General features: G+C 46.0%; 1 protein-coding gene across 1 annotated transcript; it reads left to right on the top strand.

Annotated features, from left to right (window-relative positions):
* Positions 1–3,298: 3,298 nt before the first annotated feature.
* On the top strand, positions 3,299–19,730 carry LOC134395794 (uncharacterized; the record flags this gene model as incomplete). Its single annotated transcript, XM_063121955.1, has 5 exons — positions 3,299–3,312; positions 5,821–6,115; positions 14,916–15,111; positions 19,170–19,335; positions 19,373–19,730. Coding segments are annotated over exons 1-5 (1,029 nt in total), but the record flags the coding sequence as incomplete, so codon positions are not given.
* Positions 19,731–21,003: the final 1,273 nt, after the last annotated feature.

Here is a 21,003-nt window from a genome sequence, read left to right as displayed (position 1 = left end):
GATGTTACCATCCCCTTCGTCACAAAACAATCAGCAAGGCCTCCTCTGAAGAACTTACGGGTGAGCAGGGGAAGGTTGTCCACTAAGTCGCTTGCTCCACAATTATTTAAGGCCTTGTATGTTAACAACATTTCACTGAACATGGTTCAGTAGCTAATAGGCCAACTGTGTGGTTCTTTTCACAGAGGTGTAATGTGAGTATGTCTGAGTTCCCTACAGAGCACAGTAGGTGCTACATTTTGGTGTAGCTTCTGCACCAGGCCCCAGGCCAGCCCCATAGAGAATGCAATAGTCTAGTCATGAGGTCAGCACTTCATGAACCACAGTGAACTACCCCTATCCAGGAATGGGCATAGATTAGGGCTATGCTCTGCTTCTCCTCGGACCAGAGAAGCAGAAGCGTATCGGGGTGCTTCACCTCCCCTTAAGGTGGAGGCGAAGAGGATCGGGGGAGCAGCAGAGCATCGCAGAGCGGATGGAGGTGAAGGCAGATCCTTCGCCTCGATCCGGAGCTCTGCAAAAAAAGTAAGGGGGTTTGCGCAGCCCTTCTGCTGCCGCCGCCACCCATGTGGCAATGGCGGCAGAGCCAGGAAAGGGGGCAAGGGGGAGGGGGGGTCTTACCTTCATCCGTCTGCGGTCCCGCGGCTGCTGCAACTGAGCCCGAGGACTCAGACAGGAAGACTAGCAGCCTCGTCTTCCTGTTTGAATCCTCGGGCTCAGTAGAAGCAGCTGCGGGACCGTGGACAGACACAGGTAAGGGGGAGGAGGGAGGGGGATTTACTTGGCCCTGCCGCTGCAATGTGGGGATGGTGGCAGAGCCAGGTAAGGGGGAAGGGGGCGGGGGTCTTACCTGCATCCATCGTGGCCCATCTGCAGCTTCACTAGAGCCCGTGGCTCAACCAGGAAGTGTAGGCCGCAAGCAGGGCCTACAGTTCCTGGTTGAGCCACGGGCTCAAGTGAAGCTGGCGATGAGCCAGGACGGACACAGGTAAGGAGGAGGAGGGAGTGGGGCCTTACCTGGCACCACACCCCGCTGCTGCAGAGCTCCGATTCGGACCCAGAGTTGCAGAGAGGACCCTAGGCAGATTGAGGCGGGGCGGCGCGGGCCTGGTCCGCAATTTGCGGATCGGGAGCGGAGCGGGGCGGTCCATGCACAGCCCTAGCATAGATATTGTCCCAACCAGAGCTGGTCATGAGTGTCTGTTGATCCAGGACCACTCCCACCCAATGGACCTGTTCCTTCAAAGGGAGTGTAACTCCATACAGAACATTCTGAAAAAGAATAATCCACACCGCCTCTCATATGATCTATATCTAATACTGCCCAGAGAGCTCCGGCTATTGGGTGGTATAGAAATGTAATAAATAAATTAGCAGGATTCAGTTTTAGTTCTTCATCCAGGCACTGGTTTGAAACATGTATGACCTCCCTTGGCTCAGATGTTGAAGAGAAATAGAGTAGGGGGAGTCCAAAACAGAGCTCCAAATCTACTCATGACTGCTCCCGATATATATGCTGAATAACACTGGGGACAAATCATAGCCCTGTATCACCACAAAGTTCATCTGCCTGGATGAACAGTCACCCAATATTACTCTCTGGAACTGACCATGTTGGCAAGAGCCAAACCAATGCAAAATGGTAATCCCAACTCACAGAAACAGTGCAGAAGCATTCATGGAGAATATGGGCTATCAATGGCTACTAGTTCTGATGGCTGTATGATACCGCCAATATCTGCAGCAATGTGCCTATGTACACCGGATGCTGGGGTATTTGTGTGTTTCATGTGTACAGCTCCTTGGCCACTGTGTGGAGAAAATGCTGAATTAGATGGACCTTTGTTCTGGTCCACCATGGCTCTTCATAGAATCATAGAATAGCAGAGTTGGAAGGGGCCTACAAGGCCATCGAGTCCAACCCCCTGCTCAATGCAGGAATCCACGCTAAAGCATCCCTGACAGATGGTTGTCTTAAGAACTGTGGCCACAGCTAGACCTATGGTTTATCCTGGGATCATCCAGGGTTCGCCCCTGCCTGAGCACTGGATCCCCTGTGTGTCACCTAGATGAAAAGGTTTAACCCCTGGATGATCCAGGGATAAACCTGAGGTCTAGCTATGGCCTTAGATGAACAGGGATGACCCCGGGATGATCCAGGGATAAACCTGAGGTCTAGCTATGGCCTCAGGAATGTCTTGGACTGCTTTCCCTAAACCTGGGGTGCACAACCTTCCAGCACCAAGGGCCAGATAGGCTGGGGGACTTCTCGTTGCACCTATGCATACATTTCATGGCTCATGCACATACTTCCTTCCTCACATCCCCCTCCACACCTGAGCATGCAAGGAAAGAGAGCTTATAGTGATCCCACTGGGTGTGTACATGCGAAAACATCTCGTTTGCTGCTACCAGCAGCTTGAATAAAGCCACCCACAAAATCAAGGGAACAACAGCTTTTTGTGAGTAAAAACTGGATGGGGTTGTTGGGGGACATACAGAGAATTATTATTATTATTATTATTATTATTATTATTATTATTATTATTATTACTTATATCTTGCCCCGCCGCCCCCGCCGCCGCCGCCCATATAGTGATGGCGGCGAAGCCGGATCTCGCACCGCGGAGCGGAGCGGAAGACAGGCGGAGCGGCACGAAGAGGATCGGGCCCGATCCAGATTTTCCGGATTGGGCCATGAAGCAGATTGGGGGGTCCGTGCACACCCCTACTTAAGATCATCCACAGGGTCCCTTCTCTGTGAGCCCCTGCTGAAGGAAGTGAGGCAGGTGGCTACTAAGAGGAGGGCTTTCTCCGCTGTGGCACCCTGGCTGTGGAATTAGCTCCCAAGAGAGGTCTGCCTGGTGCCTACACTGTGCTCTTTTCGTCGCCAGCTGAAGACCTTTTTATTTTCTCAAGTCTTAATTTTAACTTAAATTTAAATTTTACAGTTCTCACTCTGGATTTTAATCTTATATCAATTTTGCTGCTTGTTTTTATCCTGGTTGTGGTTTTTATACTGTATTTTGTATTTGGGTTTTTAACCTGTTGGTTGTTTTATTATGGTTTTAATTTTTGTGAACCGCCCAGAGAGCTTCGGCTATTGGGCAGCATAAAAATGTAATAAATAAATAAATAAATGTAGTGTAATGTAATGTAAAAAATATATAAATCCAAGCTCTGGTTCTGATCATTTACGTCCAAGAAGAATAGCTTGATCACGGCTTCTAAGAAGGTGTTTCTCTAACCAAGTTCAGCCCAACCTCAACTTTTCCCATCACCTGACCTTTCTATGCCTATGGGGCAGCATTGGTGAGTTCTGGCAAACATGTTTTCTCCAGTCCTGCACATAGTAGCAACCAAGGGAGTCCATAGACTTAGAGAAGAGAAGATGATTCCCCTGTATAGTTATCCAAATCATAGTGGTTATTTCTCCTTCTTGCCAAAGCTCAAGGGATTCTTCTCCTAAACATGGTCCTTTTAGATCTATACCATATACATCAGAATTGAGAGCAGCGTGGTGCAACTTCTTGTAACAAGAATGAAAGGACTGTGGTGAATAACTACCATCAAAAGTTTCTGCTGAGAGGATGAGGTGTGATATCTTTCATCTGTTTATAAAGTCCCTGGAGCCTCGGTCTTTAAGAGATTTGGGGCTTCTTCCGATTCGTTCCAAGATGAAAGCAGCAGTCGCAACAGCAGTGATCATAGTAGGCAGACACAGAATGATGATTACAATGCTGCTGTTGCTGCTGCTGCTCCCCCATCCGGCGTCTGGGGTCCTCAAGGCGAAATGCTCACTGACCTTGAGAAGGGATAAACCAGATGCGCTGAATTTTTACAAGCCAGGAGGCCACCTCATTACTGGCGTTATATCTGTAGTGCGCCCAACTTTTGAACAAATCCGGTTCCACAATCCTCCCAAAGTGATTTTTTCTCCGTAAGTAATTATGGATTTCAAGCCCAAGTTTGACTTCATCCACTCCTTGTTTTCTGCAACTTGTTCTTGGCAAATTGCTGTCACAATTTAGATTGGGTTTTGCTCTTGGAGAAAGACGTGGGGATAGCTAAACATTCATGCACCCACTTTTACAACCTTGGAAAACCATCTGCTATAATTGCAGAACATGGTTTATCTCTTTCTCTGGGCGACCATTAATCACACAGAGTGCATTTTACAGGTACAAGCTGATCCAAAACCTCCCCACGGCCTGAGTTTGATCCCAGCAGAAGCTGGTACTCAGGCAGCCGGCTCGAGTCGGCTCAGCCTTCCATCCGTCTAAGGTTGGTAAAATGAGTACCCAGCTAGCTGAGAGAAAGGTAACCATGACTGGGCAAACCACCCCGCTGCAAAGTCAGCCAAGAAAATGTCAGCGAAAGCAGGCGTCCCTCTAGGAGTCAGCAATGACTCAAGTGCTTTTCACAAGAGGTTCCTTTCCTTTCCTTGATAGAACAATCAGATGTTTCCAGTATACCTCTAGGAAAGAAAAGCTGTTCTCCTGAATTTCAGCCTTTAAAAAGCAGGCTGTGTGTCTAAGATGGTCCTTTCTTGGGTGTTCTCACACTGAGGCTTCCTTTTTAGTTAGGGTGACCATATGAAAAGGAGGTCAGGGCTCCCGTATCTTTAACAGTTGCATAGAGACAAGAATTTGAGCAGGGATTATTTGTACACATGCAGCACCTGGTGAAATTTCCTCCTCTTCACAGCATTTAAAGCTGCAGGAGCCCTGACTTCTTTTGTATCTGGTCAAAAGGGCAGGGATCCGGCAACTTTAACTGTGATGATGAAGAGAGCATGTCCACAGGTGATGCATGCATAACAATGACACCTGCTGAAATTCCCTTTTCTATGCAACTGTTAAAGATACAGGAGCCCTGTCCTCCTTTTCATAGGGTCACCCTACTTTAGTGCTTCGGTGGGTCAGTGAAATTCTGAGCAATGGTTCTGAAGTCGTTATGGGTTTTCTGCCCCCATTGAAGCCTATGGCAGCAACTACTGGTAGAATATTTTAATCCTATATTACTCCGATATCAATTTCTGCTGTGTGGTTTTATCCTGATTGTGCTTTTTATATTGTTGGTAGTTTTACTATGTTCTTCATGGTTTTAATTTTTGTGAACTGCCCAGAGAGCTTTGGATATTAGGCGGTATAAAAATGTAATAAATAAATAAATAAATATAGAGTTGTATCAGGCACGCTCCGTTTCACTCTGAAGCTAGAATGCTGCCAGTAATCCAATATTTTCAGGGAATTTCTATTACAAAGGCCTTACCTGTTCAATGTTGATTCCTTTAGTTATGAAATAAGACCTCAGAAGGTGAGGCTACATGGATTGGGAACCTCATACGTGTGGGCCAGGAAATTCTAATCCTCCCTGCCTCCATGCACTGTGTATCAATCTTGATCAAATCCCCCCTTCATGGCTGCAATTTACTTCATCGGTTCTAACTAACATTGCAGGCATCAGGCAAAGGGATAGAGCACCCTATCTACCATGCTAGAGCCCTGATCCATACGAGCTTACATTTGAGCAAAAGAAGAAGAAGAAGACCCTAGCTACATGCTCCTCTCATCTCCTGGTTGAGAGTGGTCTTCAACCAGAAGGTCACAACCCAAATGTGAGTCGTGAGATGAGTCCAGATGGGTCATGACAAAGCTGTTCCTGCCATGATGGGCATGACACTTTTTCATGCATAGATCTGTGCTGACTCTGGAATCTTTCCTTGAATTCAGAGGTTTATATTGCCTAGAAAGGCCTTTAGAGTTTGACATCTTTGGTTGAATAGGGAATGACATTGTGATGCACATCTTGTGGCAGGAGACGAAGGCCCAGTTCATACTGGAACCTCCTGTCCTTCCTGATCACCATTGAGGAGATCAATCAGAATCCCAGGCTGCTACCCAACATCACCCTGGGCTACAACGTCAAGGACAACTATTTCGACGCCAGAACGACATACGATTCCATGGTAGATCTGCTCTCTCCTGGGCTGGCAAATGTTCCAAACTACAAGTGCGGACGACAAAACAAGGTGCCACTTTTTATTGAAGGGGCTGACTCAGATACCTCCATCCACATTTCAACTACGTTGGGCCTCTACAAAATCCCCCAGGTAAGAATGCGCAAATACAGGTGGGTCCTGCAAAGAATCCCTGCCTGGCTAGAGAAAATGCTGTCGGTTGTACCAAGAAGGAAGGAGTTCCATTCCAACAATGGTCACCAGTTCCTTCTTCCACTGGTTTGCAAGGCATGAGTGGGATCCCCCAGAGAAGTGGTGGAGGTTGTGCAGTGGGAAGGATGGTTCCACAAGCGGAGACTTCAAACCACTCAATGACACACAGTTGTATTGATTCCTTTTTGGAAACCATTATTGATCTCCTACAAATCACCCAGAAATCTACCGATAGAACCCAATCTACTTTATGCTCACACCTGTTATAGGATATTGTCTGTCAATAACAGTGTTCGATGATGGAGGTAAGGGAATATGGTGGTGGCCACCCATTTGGATGTCTTTAAAGGGGGTTGGATAAATCCTGAAGGGGAAGGCTATCAATGGCTATTAGTCCTGATAGCTGTGTGGTTGTCCAGCTGCCTCTTGAAGGCCTCTAGTGTGGGAGAGCCCACAACCTCCTTAGGTAACTGAATCCATTGTCGTACTGCTCTAACAGTCAGGAAGTTTTTCCTGATGTCCAGCTGGAATCTGACTTCCTTTAACTTGAGCCCATTATTCCGTGTCCTGCACTCTGGGAGGATCGAGAAGAGATCCTGGCCCTCCTCTGTGTGACAACCTTTGAAGTATTTGAAGAGTGCTCTCATGTGTCCCCTCAATCTTCTCTTCTCCAGGCTAAACATGCCCAGTTCTTTCAGTCTCTCTTCATAGGGCTTTGTTTCTAGACCCCTGATCATCCTGATTGCCCTCCTCTGAACACGCTCCAGCTTGTCTGCATCCTTCTTGTATTGTGGAGCCCAGAACTGGATGCAATACTCTAGATGAGGCCTAACCACGGCCGAATAAGAGGAACCAGTACCTCACGTGATTTGGAAGCTATACTTCTATTAATAGCATTTGCTTTTTTGGCAGCAACGTCACACTGTTGGCTCATATTCAACTTGTGATCTACAACAATTCCAAGATCCTTCTTGTTTGTAGTGTTGCTGTGCCAAGTACCCCCCATCTTTTAACTGTGCATTTGGTTTCTATTTCCTAAATGTAGAACTTGGCATTTATCCGTATTAAATTTCATTCTGTTGTTTTCAGCCCAGCACTCCGGTCTATCAAGATCACTTTGAAGTTTGTTTCTGTCCTCCAGGGTATTAGCTATCCCACCCAATTTTGTGTCATCTGCAAATTTGATCAGCGTTCCCTGCACCTCCTCGTCCAAATCATTAATAAAAATGTTGAAGAGCACTGAAAAAGAAGTAGGGTTGTGCAGGGACTCCCTGATCCACTCTGGATCCTGATCTGGGCCTTCCAGATTGGGTCCAAACCACTTCGGATCGATCCGGTCCTGATCTGAACTGATCCAGAGCTCCAAATTTCCGCCCATAGACTTACATTGGAAACGTAAAACACCTATAACTTTTTAAGTTTTCAAGATAGAAACATGAAAATGGGCACCATTTCTAAATACATCCTCAGTCAAGGCCACTTTGAAAGAAATGGGATCATACCCTGATATTTGGGGATTGTTAAAAGATTTTCTTGCCATTTACACAAATGCATTTATCTCTGTCGTTTTTCAAGATATACACATGTAACTGTGCAGAATGATAGCTTCCACATAGGACATTAGGCATGGCCACTTTGAAGGAAATGGAATCTCCTTCTTATTTGGGTTTGTTTTTTTTTTAAAAAAAATCCCCATTTACAGAAATGCATTTATCTCCGTCATTTTTCAAGATACACACTTGTAACTGGACACCATGATAGTTTCCGCATAGGACCTTATGCAAGCTGACTTTGAATCAAATCGGATCATGCCCTGATTTTTAGCAATTATTTTTAAAATTAAAACTCAACCACAATATCCCTCAGAAATAAAATGTGTATTGGAAGGAGCAAAAGTGCATCTGAGGACAATATTAGCCCTTCAAATTCTGCTTCTGTAGAACTTGAGGCCATGGGTAATGTCGGAGAGCTGCTTTGCCTCAGTTGAGGAAAGTGCTTCATGACCCTCCATTGAGTAAGATCTTCATGACCCTGGTTCGGGGGGGGGGGTTCTACTATAGGTCATCTCTTTAGGAGGTGTCCAGGTAGGATGGGCTTCACAGAGAAGCAAGATGGGGAAAGACAAATCCCATGGAAAGTTCCAAGTGGAGTTGGAAGCCAGACAGGCTGTCTTTATGTAGTTCCAACAAGCAGCAGTTGAAGACTGAGCCTTAAGTTTGGGTTTCTTTAAGTTTGTTGGTCCTGCCTCCAATTTGTTTTTTGAACGGGCCTTGTCTATTTTAACAAACACAGGCCAGCATAATAGGGGTTGTGGTTTCTGGCATGCTAGGGTTTTCATGGCCAAAACCAACATAGCCTAAGGTTGGCAATACAACCTCCTCTGGATGCAATCATTGAATCCTTCTGGAATACTGCATCCTGGAGAAGTTTCATGATGAAGGCCACAGCTAGACCTAAGGTTTATCCTGGGATCATCCAAGGTTCACCCCTGCCTGAGCGCTGGATCCCCTGTGTGTCACCTAGATGAACAGGTTTGACCACTGGACGATCCTGGGATAAACCTTAGGTCTAGCTATGGCCTAAGTCATTTCTCTGATCCATTAATTCTGCAGCCTCTTCATCTGAGGAATATGGATCAGAAGAATCCTGTGAGTATGACGGTATGGAGTCTGGGTTCATGGAATATTAGCAGTAAGGGTTTGTCTGATTTTATCCAATTATTTCTCTGATATATGTGGACAGTTACTCTTCACTCCTGTGTAAAGAAGTGAAATTCTGAGTAACACCGTAGGAATTTGTGTAGTTTTAGACACTGGATTAAAAGGTATCACCACCACCCCATCTGCTTCTGGTAAGCTAGACATGCTGGATCGCGGGCCCTCCCATTTATGTGATAATTCTAAACATGGTTCAGTTAATTGATAATGTATCTGTTTTGTCCTGAACACAAAACAAATCTTCCATCTCTTCCTGTCCTTACTAGGTCAGTTATGCTCCTGTTAATCATGTTCTTGACAAAACCATATTCCCTTTTCTCTATCGGATGGTCCCAGAAGAAGAACCCTCCTACCTGGGGATTGTCAAACTGCTCCTGCATTTCAAATGGACGTGGATTGGTCTTTTTGCTCCAGACAATGACCATGGAGAAAGGTTCATAAAGAGCATCACACCTGTGCTCATCAGAAATGGCATTTGTGTTACATTCTCAAAAACCACTTCCCATCAGACTGCCTTTAGAGATAATGACTATGACATCCAGGTATGGGAGTCTTGGCTTGCCATTCAAGGAGTCAATGTAATTCTTTACTATGGGGCAACTCAGTTTGCAGAGGATGTGATGATTCTAAAATTTATAGTTAACGAAATCTGGAAACCAACTTCTGGAAAAATTTGGGTCACAGCAGCTTTTCCATACTCCAGCTTGACGGAGACTTCAAGGTACCATCGTATCCAAGATCACATCCATGGTTATTTATCTTTTTTCATCCGGACCAAAAGGAACCCGCAACGTCATAATATGCCATCTTCAAGTTTTCTTGCTTTTGGTCGAGGGAGGGGAGAAGGACTTCAATGTCAATATTCAAAACACACATTATCTGTGAAAGGCCAGAATCAATGCAGAGTGAAAGAGAACCTGGAAGGTTTGCCACAGCATCTCCTTGAGAAAAGTGTGTTCCAAGACACCTACAACATTTACCACACTCTCCAAGCAATAGCACACGCCTTAAATGCTGCCCACTCTTCCAGATCCAAGCAGACAGTGCTCATTCATGGAGGAGGAATGGAAGGAGAAATGGTTGAGTCATGGCAGGTATTTCTTCTTTCTTCAATTGTGGTTTCAATTAGGGATGTGCTCCGCTCCGATTAGGAGCGTAGAAGCAGTAGCGGATTGGCCTGCTCCGCCTTACCCAGAGGCGGAGTAGGAGCGGACCGCGGACCCCCTAGAAGCAAGGCGAAGAGAAGCGACCATTTTTCGGAGCTCCGAGTTCAGGTGGAGCGCTCCGGTCGCCATCTTGAAAACATTTCGCCATAGGATTGCATTGCGGCAAATAATCGCACATAACTACGTTGTTTTTGAAGCTATCGTTCTGGAAATTCTTGTGCACAGAGAGTCGTGGATGGGGGTCATTTTGAGACCACTCTCAACTTTCTGCGTTGTCTGGGTCGCGGGCTATATTTTTGTGAAAATCGGGTCAACCGCGCGGCTCAAACTGCGTTTTCGGCTTTTCGCCCATAGGATTGCATTGAGGGAAAGAATCGGGGATAACTGGGGGGGTTTAAGCTATCGTTCTGAAAATTCTTGTGCACAGAGAGTCGTGGATGGGGGTCATTTTGAGATCACTCTCAACTTTCTGCATCGTACGGGTCGCGGGCTAGACGTTTTTAAAAAATCGGCGGGAAAAATACCTTTTTCAAAGGGCTGAGGGGCAGAGTCAGCTCCCGGTCATGATGATCCCAAAGTTGGAGGAGGGCATAGGCAAAACAGGTAACTTGGGATTCTGGGAAACTTCTCTTTCTTCATCTGAACGGGCTTTTCCCCGTGTTTTTTAACACAGTAGCCCCACCAAATGCACAAACACAACCTGAAATCATATACTAAGCCAAGAATAAGAGATAGAAACACAGCACTGCTCCCCACCCTAACCTTGGGGAACAACTGAATCGATGTGGTGCAAGGGGATGAGCTCCCCTAGGGCATCTCATCGTGGACGTGCCCCCACTCTCTCCTGCACTGGAAGGCCATTAGAGCCTTCCAAAGAGAGTAAAACGGTGGAGCAATGCCTATCATGAGTTGAAGTGAATGTTCACTTTTCAGTGGTGGAGCAATGCCTGTTCTGAGTCGAAGTGAGCGTTTTACTTCTTCTCAGAGCTGTGGCTGTCAGTGTCTTGAACTGGCAGCTACTTCCCCCTCCCCCGGGCACGTCCCCCTATTGCTGGTAAAAGACAGATATAGCCTTTTAAAAAAAGTTCTTCTTGTTGTTTATTGAGCAACACTGCTGCTTTTAATTCCACCCCTCCTTTGTTTATTGATTGATTTATTCTATTTTATATGCATTACTGGCTTATCCTTGGCTCACTTCCTTATGCCCCCAGAAATGCCAGCTGCATGCCTGCCTGCCTTCCCTCCCTCCTCCCCTGCCCACCTCGCAGGGATGTTGTGTGTGGGGTGCCCGATTTTCAAAAATTCGCCAAAAATCAGGGGATGATGGGATTGCTTTGAAACTTGGCATGCGTGTGTATATCCCCATGAGGTGTCATGGTGCCAAACATGAGGTTTCTAACTTGAACAGAAAAAAAGTTGTATAATTTTTTAGCTTTCAATGCAAGCCTATGGGGGGGGGAAACGGAGCTCCGGATCCGGATCCGGAGCTCCGGGCGGAGCGGAGCGGAAGTGGGCGGAGCGGGGGCGGGGCGGAGCGGCCCAATCCGGAAAATGGCGGATCTGCAAGTGAAGTGGAGCGGGGGGTTTGTGCACACCCCTAGTTTCAATGCAAATTACAATTAAACACTGGCAAGCATTTGGAAGCAGAGGTGATAGATGGTAAAATTTACATATCCCTGAGGCAAGGTAGACCCCCCTCATGCTAAGCTGAAACGTCTTTGCATCTGCTGGTGCCCATTTTCTTAGCTACACCAGTATAGGAAGCCCCAAGCTTCTAGAGTATTCCTTGGTTTCCCTTGTTCATCCAACCAGGATGATCAGGGGTCTGGAAACAAAGCCCTATGAAGAGAGACTGAAAGAACTGGGCATGTTTAGCCTGGAGAAGAGAAGATGGAGGGGAGACATGAGAGCACTCTTCAAATACTTCAAAGGTTATCACACAGAGGAAGGCCAGGTTCTCTTCTCGATCCTCCCAGAGTGCAGGACACGGAATAACGGGCTCAAGTTAAAGGAAGCCAGATTCCAGCTGGACATCAGGAAAAACGTCCTGACTGTTAGAGCAGTACGACAATGGAATCAGTTGCCTGGTGAGGTTGTGGGCTCTCCCACACTAGAGGCCTTCAAGAGGCAGCTTAGCAACCATCTGTCAGGGCTGCTTTAGGGTGGATTTCTGCACTGAGCAGGTGGTTGGACTCGATGGCCTTGTAGGCCCCTTCCAACTCTGCTATTCTATGATTCTATCGTCAGGCCTACTTTCACTGGCTCTGTCTCATATGTTTTTTCTCGTGATTGGGATGTGCTATGGAGGTCACTGTGAGGATCTGGCCAATTCTCCCTGGTGTGTATCCCAAATTGGACTTAGAGCCTGAAGAAGAAACACTAGAACATCTAAGAACCAGTGTCCTAGGGAGGTTGTGGTCTCTCCCACACTGGAGTCATTCAAGATGCAGCTGGGCAACCATCTGTCAGGGATGCTTTAGGGTGGATTCCTGCATTGAGCAGGGGGTTGGACTCGATGGCCTCATAGGCCCATTCCAACTCTATTTATTTATTTATTTATTTATTTATTTATTTATTTAAAATATTTATATCCCGCCCTATATCACTAAGTTCTCAGGGCGGCGTACAGATAAAAACATACAGTATAAAACAATAAATATACACAGTTAAAAACAAATTAAACCATGATCCAAGTTAAAACAATGTATAATTTAAAAGCAATAGATGCAGTTAAAACAGTTAAAACAATGTGCCAATGAGTTTAACCATCAAAGGCTTTGTTAAAAAGCTATGTCTTTGCTTGGCATCGAAATGAAATCAATGTTGGCGCCAATCGGGCCTCCAAGGGGAGGGCACTCCACAGTTGGGGCGCCACCACAGAGAAAGATCTCTCCCTTGTCCCAGCATAGCGAATATGTTGCATTGGTGGGATGTGGAGAAGGGCTCCTCCAATAGATCTAAGGTCTAAAAAGTGAGCAGGTTTAAAAAGAATAGCAGGTTTAAAAAGGTTTAAAAAGTGAGGAGAATTACAAATGTATAGAGCACAGGTCCAAATTATTGTACTTTACTGTGAAACATAGAATCATAAAATAACAGAGTTGGAAGGGGTCTACAAGGCCATCGAGTCTAACCCCCTGCTCAATGCAGGAATCCACCCTAAAGCATCCCTGACAGATGGTTTTCCAGCTGCCCCTTGAATGCCTCTAGTGTGGGAGAGCCCACAACCTCCCTAGGTAACTGATTCCATTGTCGTACTGCTCTAACAGTCAGGAAGATTTTCCTGATGTCCAGCCGAATCTGGCTTCCTTTAACTTGAGCCCGTTATTCCGTGTCCTGCACTCTGGGAGGATCGAGAAGAGATCCTGGCCCTCCTCAGTGTGACAACCTTTTAAGTATTTGAAGAGTGCTCTCATGTCTCCCCTCAATCTTTTCTTCTTCAGAACCAGTCTCCTTGAAGTTAATGCATTCTGGGAAAAGGCTTTCCGTTCTTCTTGAAAGGACAATTGTCTTGCTTAGTTTGCATAGTTTTGCCTAGAGGATAGTTCCGAGAGGTTGACTCTCTTCAGGTGGGAAGAGATTATTTTTACCAAAATAAAGCTTTGTGGATTACGTGACTGACCTCTTTATTGTCTCCCAAGGAGACGGGAGGTTTTGGGGAAAATGAGACACCAGAAGTCTGTATTTCTCATGCCCATTCCAAAATAAATCCAAGCAGGTAGCACTTTGGGAACAGGTCTTTTCCGTCTTTTCACAGCCTTGTCTGGCTTGCCAGCTACGGCCTCTTCTGGACGAGGATAGATTGGCCATGCTGGTACAGCTCTTAGGAACCTCCAGGCTGGATTACTGCAATGCGCTCAATGTGGGGCTGCCCTTGAAGCTGCTCCGGAAGCTGGAGCTAGTGCAGAACGCTGCAGCTCGGCTGTTGTCAGGATCTGCCCTTTTCCAGCATATAGCTTCTCTACTGAGGCAACTGCACTGGCTGCCTCTTGGTTTAAGTACTAAAGATGAAAGTCCTTAACAAATTGGCACCAGCATACCTGGGAGAGCACCTTCTCCCTTACCAACCTGCCCAGGAACTGAGGTCATTAGAGGACATGTTCCTGGTAGTTCTACATACACCTACAGCCTGACTGGAGTCCACCTGAAGAAGGACCTTCACTGTGGTGGCCCTGTTTCTTTGGAACTCCTTGGCCCTGGAGGTCAAATGTTACCTTCCCCTGAAGGTCACTCTGCTGCTACTGGTGCCATCTCAAAACAATTCTTTTCCAGGAAGTTTTATTTAAATGAAAAGCCATGGTTTTTCCTGGTATTCTCTTTTAACGTGAGCAATTTTAATCTGCTGTTTTGATTTTTTTTATTTCCCCCCTATTTTATTACTTATGCTCATTGCCCCAGAATCTATTTTAGATATGAAGTGATATATAAAAATAAAGTAAATTTAAACCACAGAGAGAGAGAGAGAGAGAGAGAGAGAGAGAGAGAGGGGCATTGGAATTTCTGTGGGTGATCACACCTTTGGATGAAAGCATGAATCATCATGTACGCAGTGAAAACAGAATGCGTGACTGAGCATTTCTGGCCCTTTCATACTCTTGATCAGAAAGTATTGCCCCAAAGATGCACCTTCCGCTGCCTAATGGTACGACCAGCCCCTGCAGCTGAAATTATCTAAATGATCTAAAAATGCAGAAGAGGGCTTCCAGCATTAGACCTCAAGTACTTTTTGAACATGAACATGAAAGGTGAAAAACCATGCATGAATCCAATATGTCTAAAAGGCATGTCCAGCTGCCATGACTCCTTGGACAGGGTGGAATCATCAACTGCTAAATGCTGGTGTTTCCTCTGCCATTACAGCTTCACCCCTTCCTGGGAAACTTCCAGTTTTACAATCACTCCATGGACGGAGTGTATCTGGATGAGAATGGAGACCTTGCAGCTGACTTTGACATCTTGTACTTTGCAAAACTCCCCAATCATTCTGTTTTTGAGAAGAAAGTTGGGAGTCTAGAGAGACAGGGGACCTCAGACATCACACTCACCATTGACCAGGGTGACATTTTATGGCCCGGCTGGTTTAACAAGGTGGGTAAATCCACTGGTTGCATTGTATTCTCTTCCACGTCTTTTACATTGTAAGAATTTGGGTGTCTCTCTCTCTCTCTCTCTGTGTGTGTGTGTGTGTATGGAACCATTAGCTTAAAATTAGGGCTGTGCTCCACTCTGATTCGGATCACGAATCCGGAGTGGAGCGACCCGATCCGCCTCCGCCAAAGGCAGATCCAAATCAGATCGGGGGAGCTGCGTATCTAGGTGAAGCGGTTTGCCTCCATCCAGACTTCCGAACGCAGGTAAGGGGGGAGCGGGCCACACCTGTCACCGCTGCTGCCACCACAGTCCATGCAGTGATGGCGGTGGAGCCAGGGAAGGGGGAAGGGGACTTACCTGTGTCCTTCGCAGTCCGGCGCAGGCTTCAACTGAGGCCCAGGCCTCAAAGCGGAAGCAGACTGCAACAGAGGCAGGTAAGTGGGGGGAGGGGGCTTACCTGGCTCCGCTGCCACCACTGCAGTCAATGCAGCAACAGCGGTGGAGCCAGGGGAAGGGGGCTTATTTGTTCCCCATTTTGCCCCCCTTCCCCACTTACCTGCCACCACTGTCCACCGCGGAGGCAAGTAAGTAGGGAAGGGGGGGCAAAATCTCAATCCGCCTCTCCAGATCTCACTCTGCGGAGCGGGGGAGGGTCAAATTGACCCAAAGCAGAATGGCCCAATCCAAAAGTTGTGGATCGGGCCACAAAGCGGTTTGGGGGTTACGTGCACAGCCCTACTTAAAATGAAATCTGAGTTTCTTACAGATTCACTCATGCACCAGACATAATAATAAATTCAGTGATAATAAATCAAGGTTCTTGTGGGTTGTTTTCCAGTGTTAAAGTCTACACATATTTTTTCTTTTTTAAAAAAATCAAACTTTTTTATTGTGAATATCAACAAACAAAACAGAAAATACATCTTGAAAACAGGGGGGGAAACCCCAAAAATTGTGTATCTAAAATTATAATCATTTCCATCATATGAACCATTGAAAAAAAGGGGGGAGAATTGTAGAAAGGTTTCAAGAAAAGCAGACCAAATATCTGTATAATTTGCAAATTGTGTCTATTATAACACTCGTTCAAAAGCTGATAATGTTATTAGGTGCTCAATCCATTGCATTATGGGAGGTTTTAATTTGTCCTTCCATTGTGATAATATAAGTCTTTTGGCTGTCATAAGGGCTCTGAAAATCCATCTGTGCTGACCGTGTGTTAGGTTCCAAGACGCCGGTAGGTAATTTAGAAAGAGATGTACATTATTCCATATTATAGATTGTTTCAGTACAAAGGTCATCCTTATTATAACCTCCTCCCAAAATGGGGCAGCTACTGGGCATTGCCAAAACATATGTGTGAAAGAAGCATTAGATGCATCCTGCCATTTTTTGTGAACTGCCCAGAGAGCTCCGGCTATTGGACGGTATAGAAATGTAATAAATAAATAAATAAATAAATAAATGCATTATATCCCCTACAGTTATGCAAGTTAGACAAACATATATATTCCGTGAAGGACACGGAATAATGGGCTCAAGTTAAAGGAAGCCAGATTCCAGCTGGTCATCAGGAAAACTGATGTCAGAAAAACTTCCTAACTGTTAGAGTAGTACGACAATGGAATCAGTTACCTTTTACAAATAAGTTGTCTTTTACAAACTCCAGTTGGTGGCCCAGCTACACCCCTATCTGGACAGGGATAACCTGGCTTCAGTTGTCCATGCTCTGGAAACCTCCAAGTTAGATTACTGCAATGCCCTCTACATGGGGCTGCCTTTGAAGACGGTTCGGAAGCTGCAGCTTGTGCAGAATGGAGCGGCCAGATTGATTTCAGGAACCAGAAGGTTTGATCATATAACACCTGCTCTGGTCCGCTTGCACTGGCTGCCTGTATGTTTCTGAGCCCAATTCAAGGTGCTGGTTTTGACCTATAAAGCCTTACACAGCTTGGGATGACAATGCCTGATGGAACGCCTCTCCCAACGTGAATATACCCGGTCACTACGTTCAACATGTAAGGTCCTCCTCCAGGTGCCTACTCCAAGAGAGGCTTGGAGTGTGGCAACGACGGACAGGGTCTTTTTGGTGGTGGCCCCCAGACTATGGAATGATCTCCCTGACAAGGCTCGCCTGGTGCCAATGCTATCTTTCCGGCGCCAGGTTAAGACATTCCTCTTTGCCCAGGTATATGGCAACGCATCTTAATCACCCACATGTTTAGTTTTTTAACGGTTTTTAATGCTTTATGTGTGTGTGTTCTGTGTTTTAAATTTTTACATTTTGTATACTTGTTTTTATCTCAATTTTAGAATTTCTGTAAACTGCTCAGGGAGCTCTGGCTATGGGGGCGGTATATAAGTGAAATAAATAAATAAATAAATAAATAAATAAATAAATAAATATACCTAGGGAGGTTGTGGGCTCTCCAACACTAGAGGCCTTCAAGAGGCAGCTGGACAACCATCTGTCAGGGATGCTTTAGGGTGGATTCCTGCATTGAGCAGGGGGTTGGACTTGATGGCCTTGTAGGCCCCTTCCAGCTCTGCGATTCTATGGTTCTATGGTTCTATTATAAAGCGTGGTCAGGATTGGGAGTCTGGTTCAAAGTGAAGAAGTTTGCAGTTTCCTACTGGTCCACAATCCTGATTAACATTGCCTCTCTTCCAGAGATACTATTTGACATGGTTGGGAAGCTCTTCTTAGTGGCAATGAACAATTGGTCCTCTCTCTTTATGGTTAGACGGTGCCTCATTCCAGATGTAGCAGAAGCTGCAGACCTGGCTATGTCAAGGTGATCCGGGAAGGACAGCTCCGTTGCTGCTATGATTGTGCTCCCTGCCCAGAAGGGACCATTTCGAATGAGGAAGGCAAGTGACTCCAGCAGAATGGGATATCTGTACAGAATAGAACTAGGTCCTCTCTTTTCTCTGGACAACTTTGATTTAAAAGAAAGCCTAGCATGACCAGGTACAAAAGAGGGCAGCTTTCACTGTTGGTGCTGCATGCATGCAAATGACACCTGCTGAAATTCCCTTTTCTGTGCAACTCTTAAAGGTACAGGAGCGCAGTCCTCCTTCCCATATGGTCACCTTATGTGTGTATGTTTTTGTGAACCGCCCAGAGAGCTCCGGCTATTGGGCGGTATAGAAATGTAATAAATAAATAAATAAATAAATATGTCTGTGGTCCCATACACCCATATCTATATTCAACAATGGTTCACCCATATTGTCCTGGTCCTGAGTTGCTTTATGAAACATGGAGCCGGACTGCTAGATGAAGATATTTTTTCATTATCCAAGCCAGGAGGGACAGGGATCAAGAGGGCAAGTGGTTGTTCGCATTGTTGCAAGCACCCTACCCTGTGCCTGCTTACCCTACCCTGTACCTGTTTGCATTCTCTTCCCCTCCTTATTGTTTTACTATGATTTTATTAGATTGTAAGCCTATGCGGCAGGGTCTTGCTATTTACTGTTTTACTCTGTACAGCACCATGTACATTGATGGTGCTATATAAATAAATAATAATAATAATAATAATAATAATAATAATAATAATAATAATAATAATCAGGCCACAATAACTGGAACTGATCCCACAAAATCGGGCAGATGGTGGCTTCGGAGACCTCAACTCGAGCTGCACTAACAACAGTGTCACACTCACTGACGAGACAAGTGATTTTGTCCCCAAACTCCGATGCAACTCTCTGCACATAGGACTGGTGAGAGAAAAGGACAGGATTGGGGAAGATGACTGGCCAGTTACTGGCCTGTTCTCCATCCTTTGCAGCTCAACATTCATAACAAATAAATGCTGAAGACCCTCTTTTTTCTTTCCAGATGTAGACCTTTGCACTATGTGTCCAGAAGATCAGCATCCAAACAGGAATCGAGATCAATGCGTCCCCAAGATTATAAACTATTTGTCCTATGGAGACTATTTGGGGATCATCCTGGCTTCCTCTGCCTTATTCTTGGCCATAATGACAGGCTTTGTCTTAGGAATCTTCATTAAGTTCCTAGACACTCCCATAGTCAAAGCCAACAACCGGGACCTCTCTTACATCCTCCTCGTCTCCCTCCTGCTTTCCTTCTTGTCTTCCTTCCTGTTCATTGGCCAGCCAAGGAAAGCGACCTGCCTTCTCAGACAAACGGCCTTCAGCATCATCTTCACAGTTGCCGTTTCTTCTCTGTTGGCCAAAACAATCACTGTGGTGCTGGCCTTCTTGGCCACACAGCCAGGAAATAAAGTGAGGAAATGGCTGGGGAAGAGTTTGGCCAACTCTGTGGTCATTTCCTGTTCTAGTGTTCAGGTTGTGATCTGCGCCATCTGGTTGGGGACCAATTCCCCATTCTCAGACTCTGACATGCACTCTGAACCTGGAGAGATCATCCTGCAATGCAACGAAGGGTCTGTCAACATGTTCTATAGTGCCCTTGGCTACATGGGCTTCCTGGCTGCCATCTGCTTCACGGTGGCTTTCCTTGCCAGGAAGCTGCCTGGGTCCTTCAACGAAGCCAAGCTGATCACCTTCAGCATGCTGGTCTTTTGCAGTGTTTGGGTGTCCTTTGTGCCCACCTACCTGAGCACCAAGGGGAAATACATGGTCGCCGTGCAGGTCTTCTCCATCTTGGCCTCCAGTGCTGGGCTCCTGGGCTGCATCTTTCTTCCCAAGTGCTACATCATTATACTGAGGCCTCATCTGAATGAAAAGGAGCATCTCATGATGAAAGTGAAAGATGGCATCTGATTCTTAGCATATTCTTTTCAGTTCTGAAATCAGTGTCCATCTTGATAGTCATAAATGCCAGCTACAAGCATCGGGGTAGTAGAAGATAGGAATATCATTCTTTGCATTGAATTACAGGCCACAAAAAGCCTGATTAAATTGGTGCATTTTCAGGGAGTGCTTAAAATGGACCAAATTCTCTGCCTCCCTCATTGCATGGGGGAGGGTTTGCCAGAAGAAGGCCCACCTTTGAGATGTTACCATTCTCTTGGTCACAAAACAATCAGCAAGGCCTCCTCTGAAGAACTTACGGGTGAGCAGGGGAAGGTTGTCCACTAAGTCGCTTGCTCTACAATTATTTAAGTCCTTGTATGTTAACAACATTTCACTGAACATGGTTCAGTAGCTAATAGGCCAACTGTGTGGTTCTTTTCACACAGGTGTAATGTGAGTATGTCTGAGTTCCCCACAGAGCACAGTAGGTGCTACATTTTGCTGTAGCTTCTGCACCAGGCCCCAGGCCAGCCCCATAGAGAATGCAATAGTCTAGTCATGAGGTCAGCACTTCATGAACCACAGTGAACTACCCCTATCCAGGAATGGGCATAGATTAGGGCTATGCTCTGCTTCTCCTCGGACCAGAGAAGCAGAAGCGTATCGGGGTGCTTCACCTCCCCTTAAGGTAGGGTGACCAACTGTCAGGATTTCCCCGGATTTGTCCTGGTTTTTGTTCTTTCCATGGTGTCAGGGGGGATTTTCTATAATTTTCAATAATGTCCTGGAATGACACACCTTCCCCTTTAAGGCTGCCATTAGCATGGCAGGAGGGAATGACATGCTTTCTTGAGGCACATCATTCCCCCACCCCGAGCTCCAATTGAGGTCTTAAAGGGGAAAGTGGGTCATTCGTGGACATTATAGAAAAGGCCCCAATTGGAGTGGATGGTGGTGGTGCAGAATGAAATCCTTTCCCCTCCTCCACTCCAATCGGGTTCTTTAAGGTGGCGGGGGAATAACGTACTTTCTGCAGGACTCAGAAAGCTGCTTCCCCACAAACACACTAGCTGTCCTCTTTTTTGGTTTCCCAAATATGGTCACCCTACTTAAGGTGGAGGCGAAG

The sequence above is a fragment of the Elgaria multicarinata genome, chromosome 3 (assembly GCF_023053635.1).
Source record: "Elgaria multicarinata webbii isolate HBS135686 ecotype San Diego chromosome 3, rElgMul1.1.pri, whole genome shotgun sequence".
NCBI lineage: Eukaryota > Metazoa > Chordata > Lepidosauria > Squamata > Anguidae > Elgaria > Elgaria multicarinata.
This window is presented reverse-complemented; position numbering and strand designations above follow the sequence as displayed.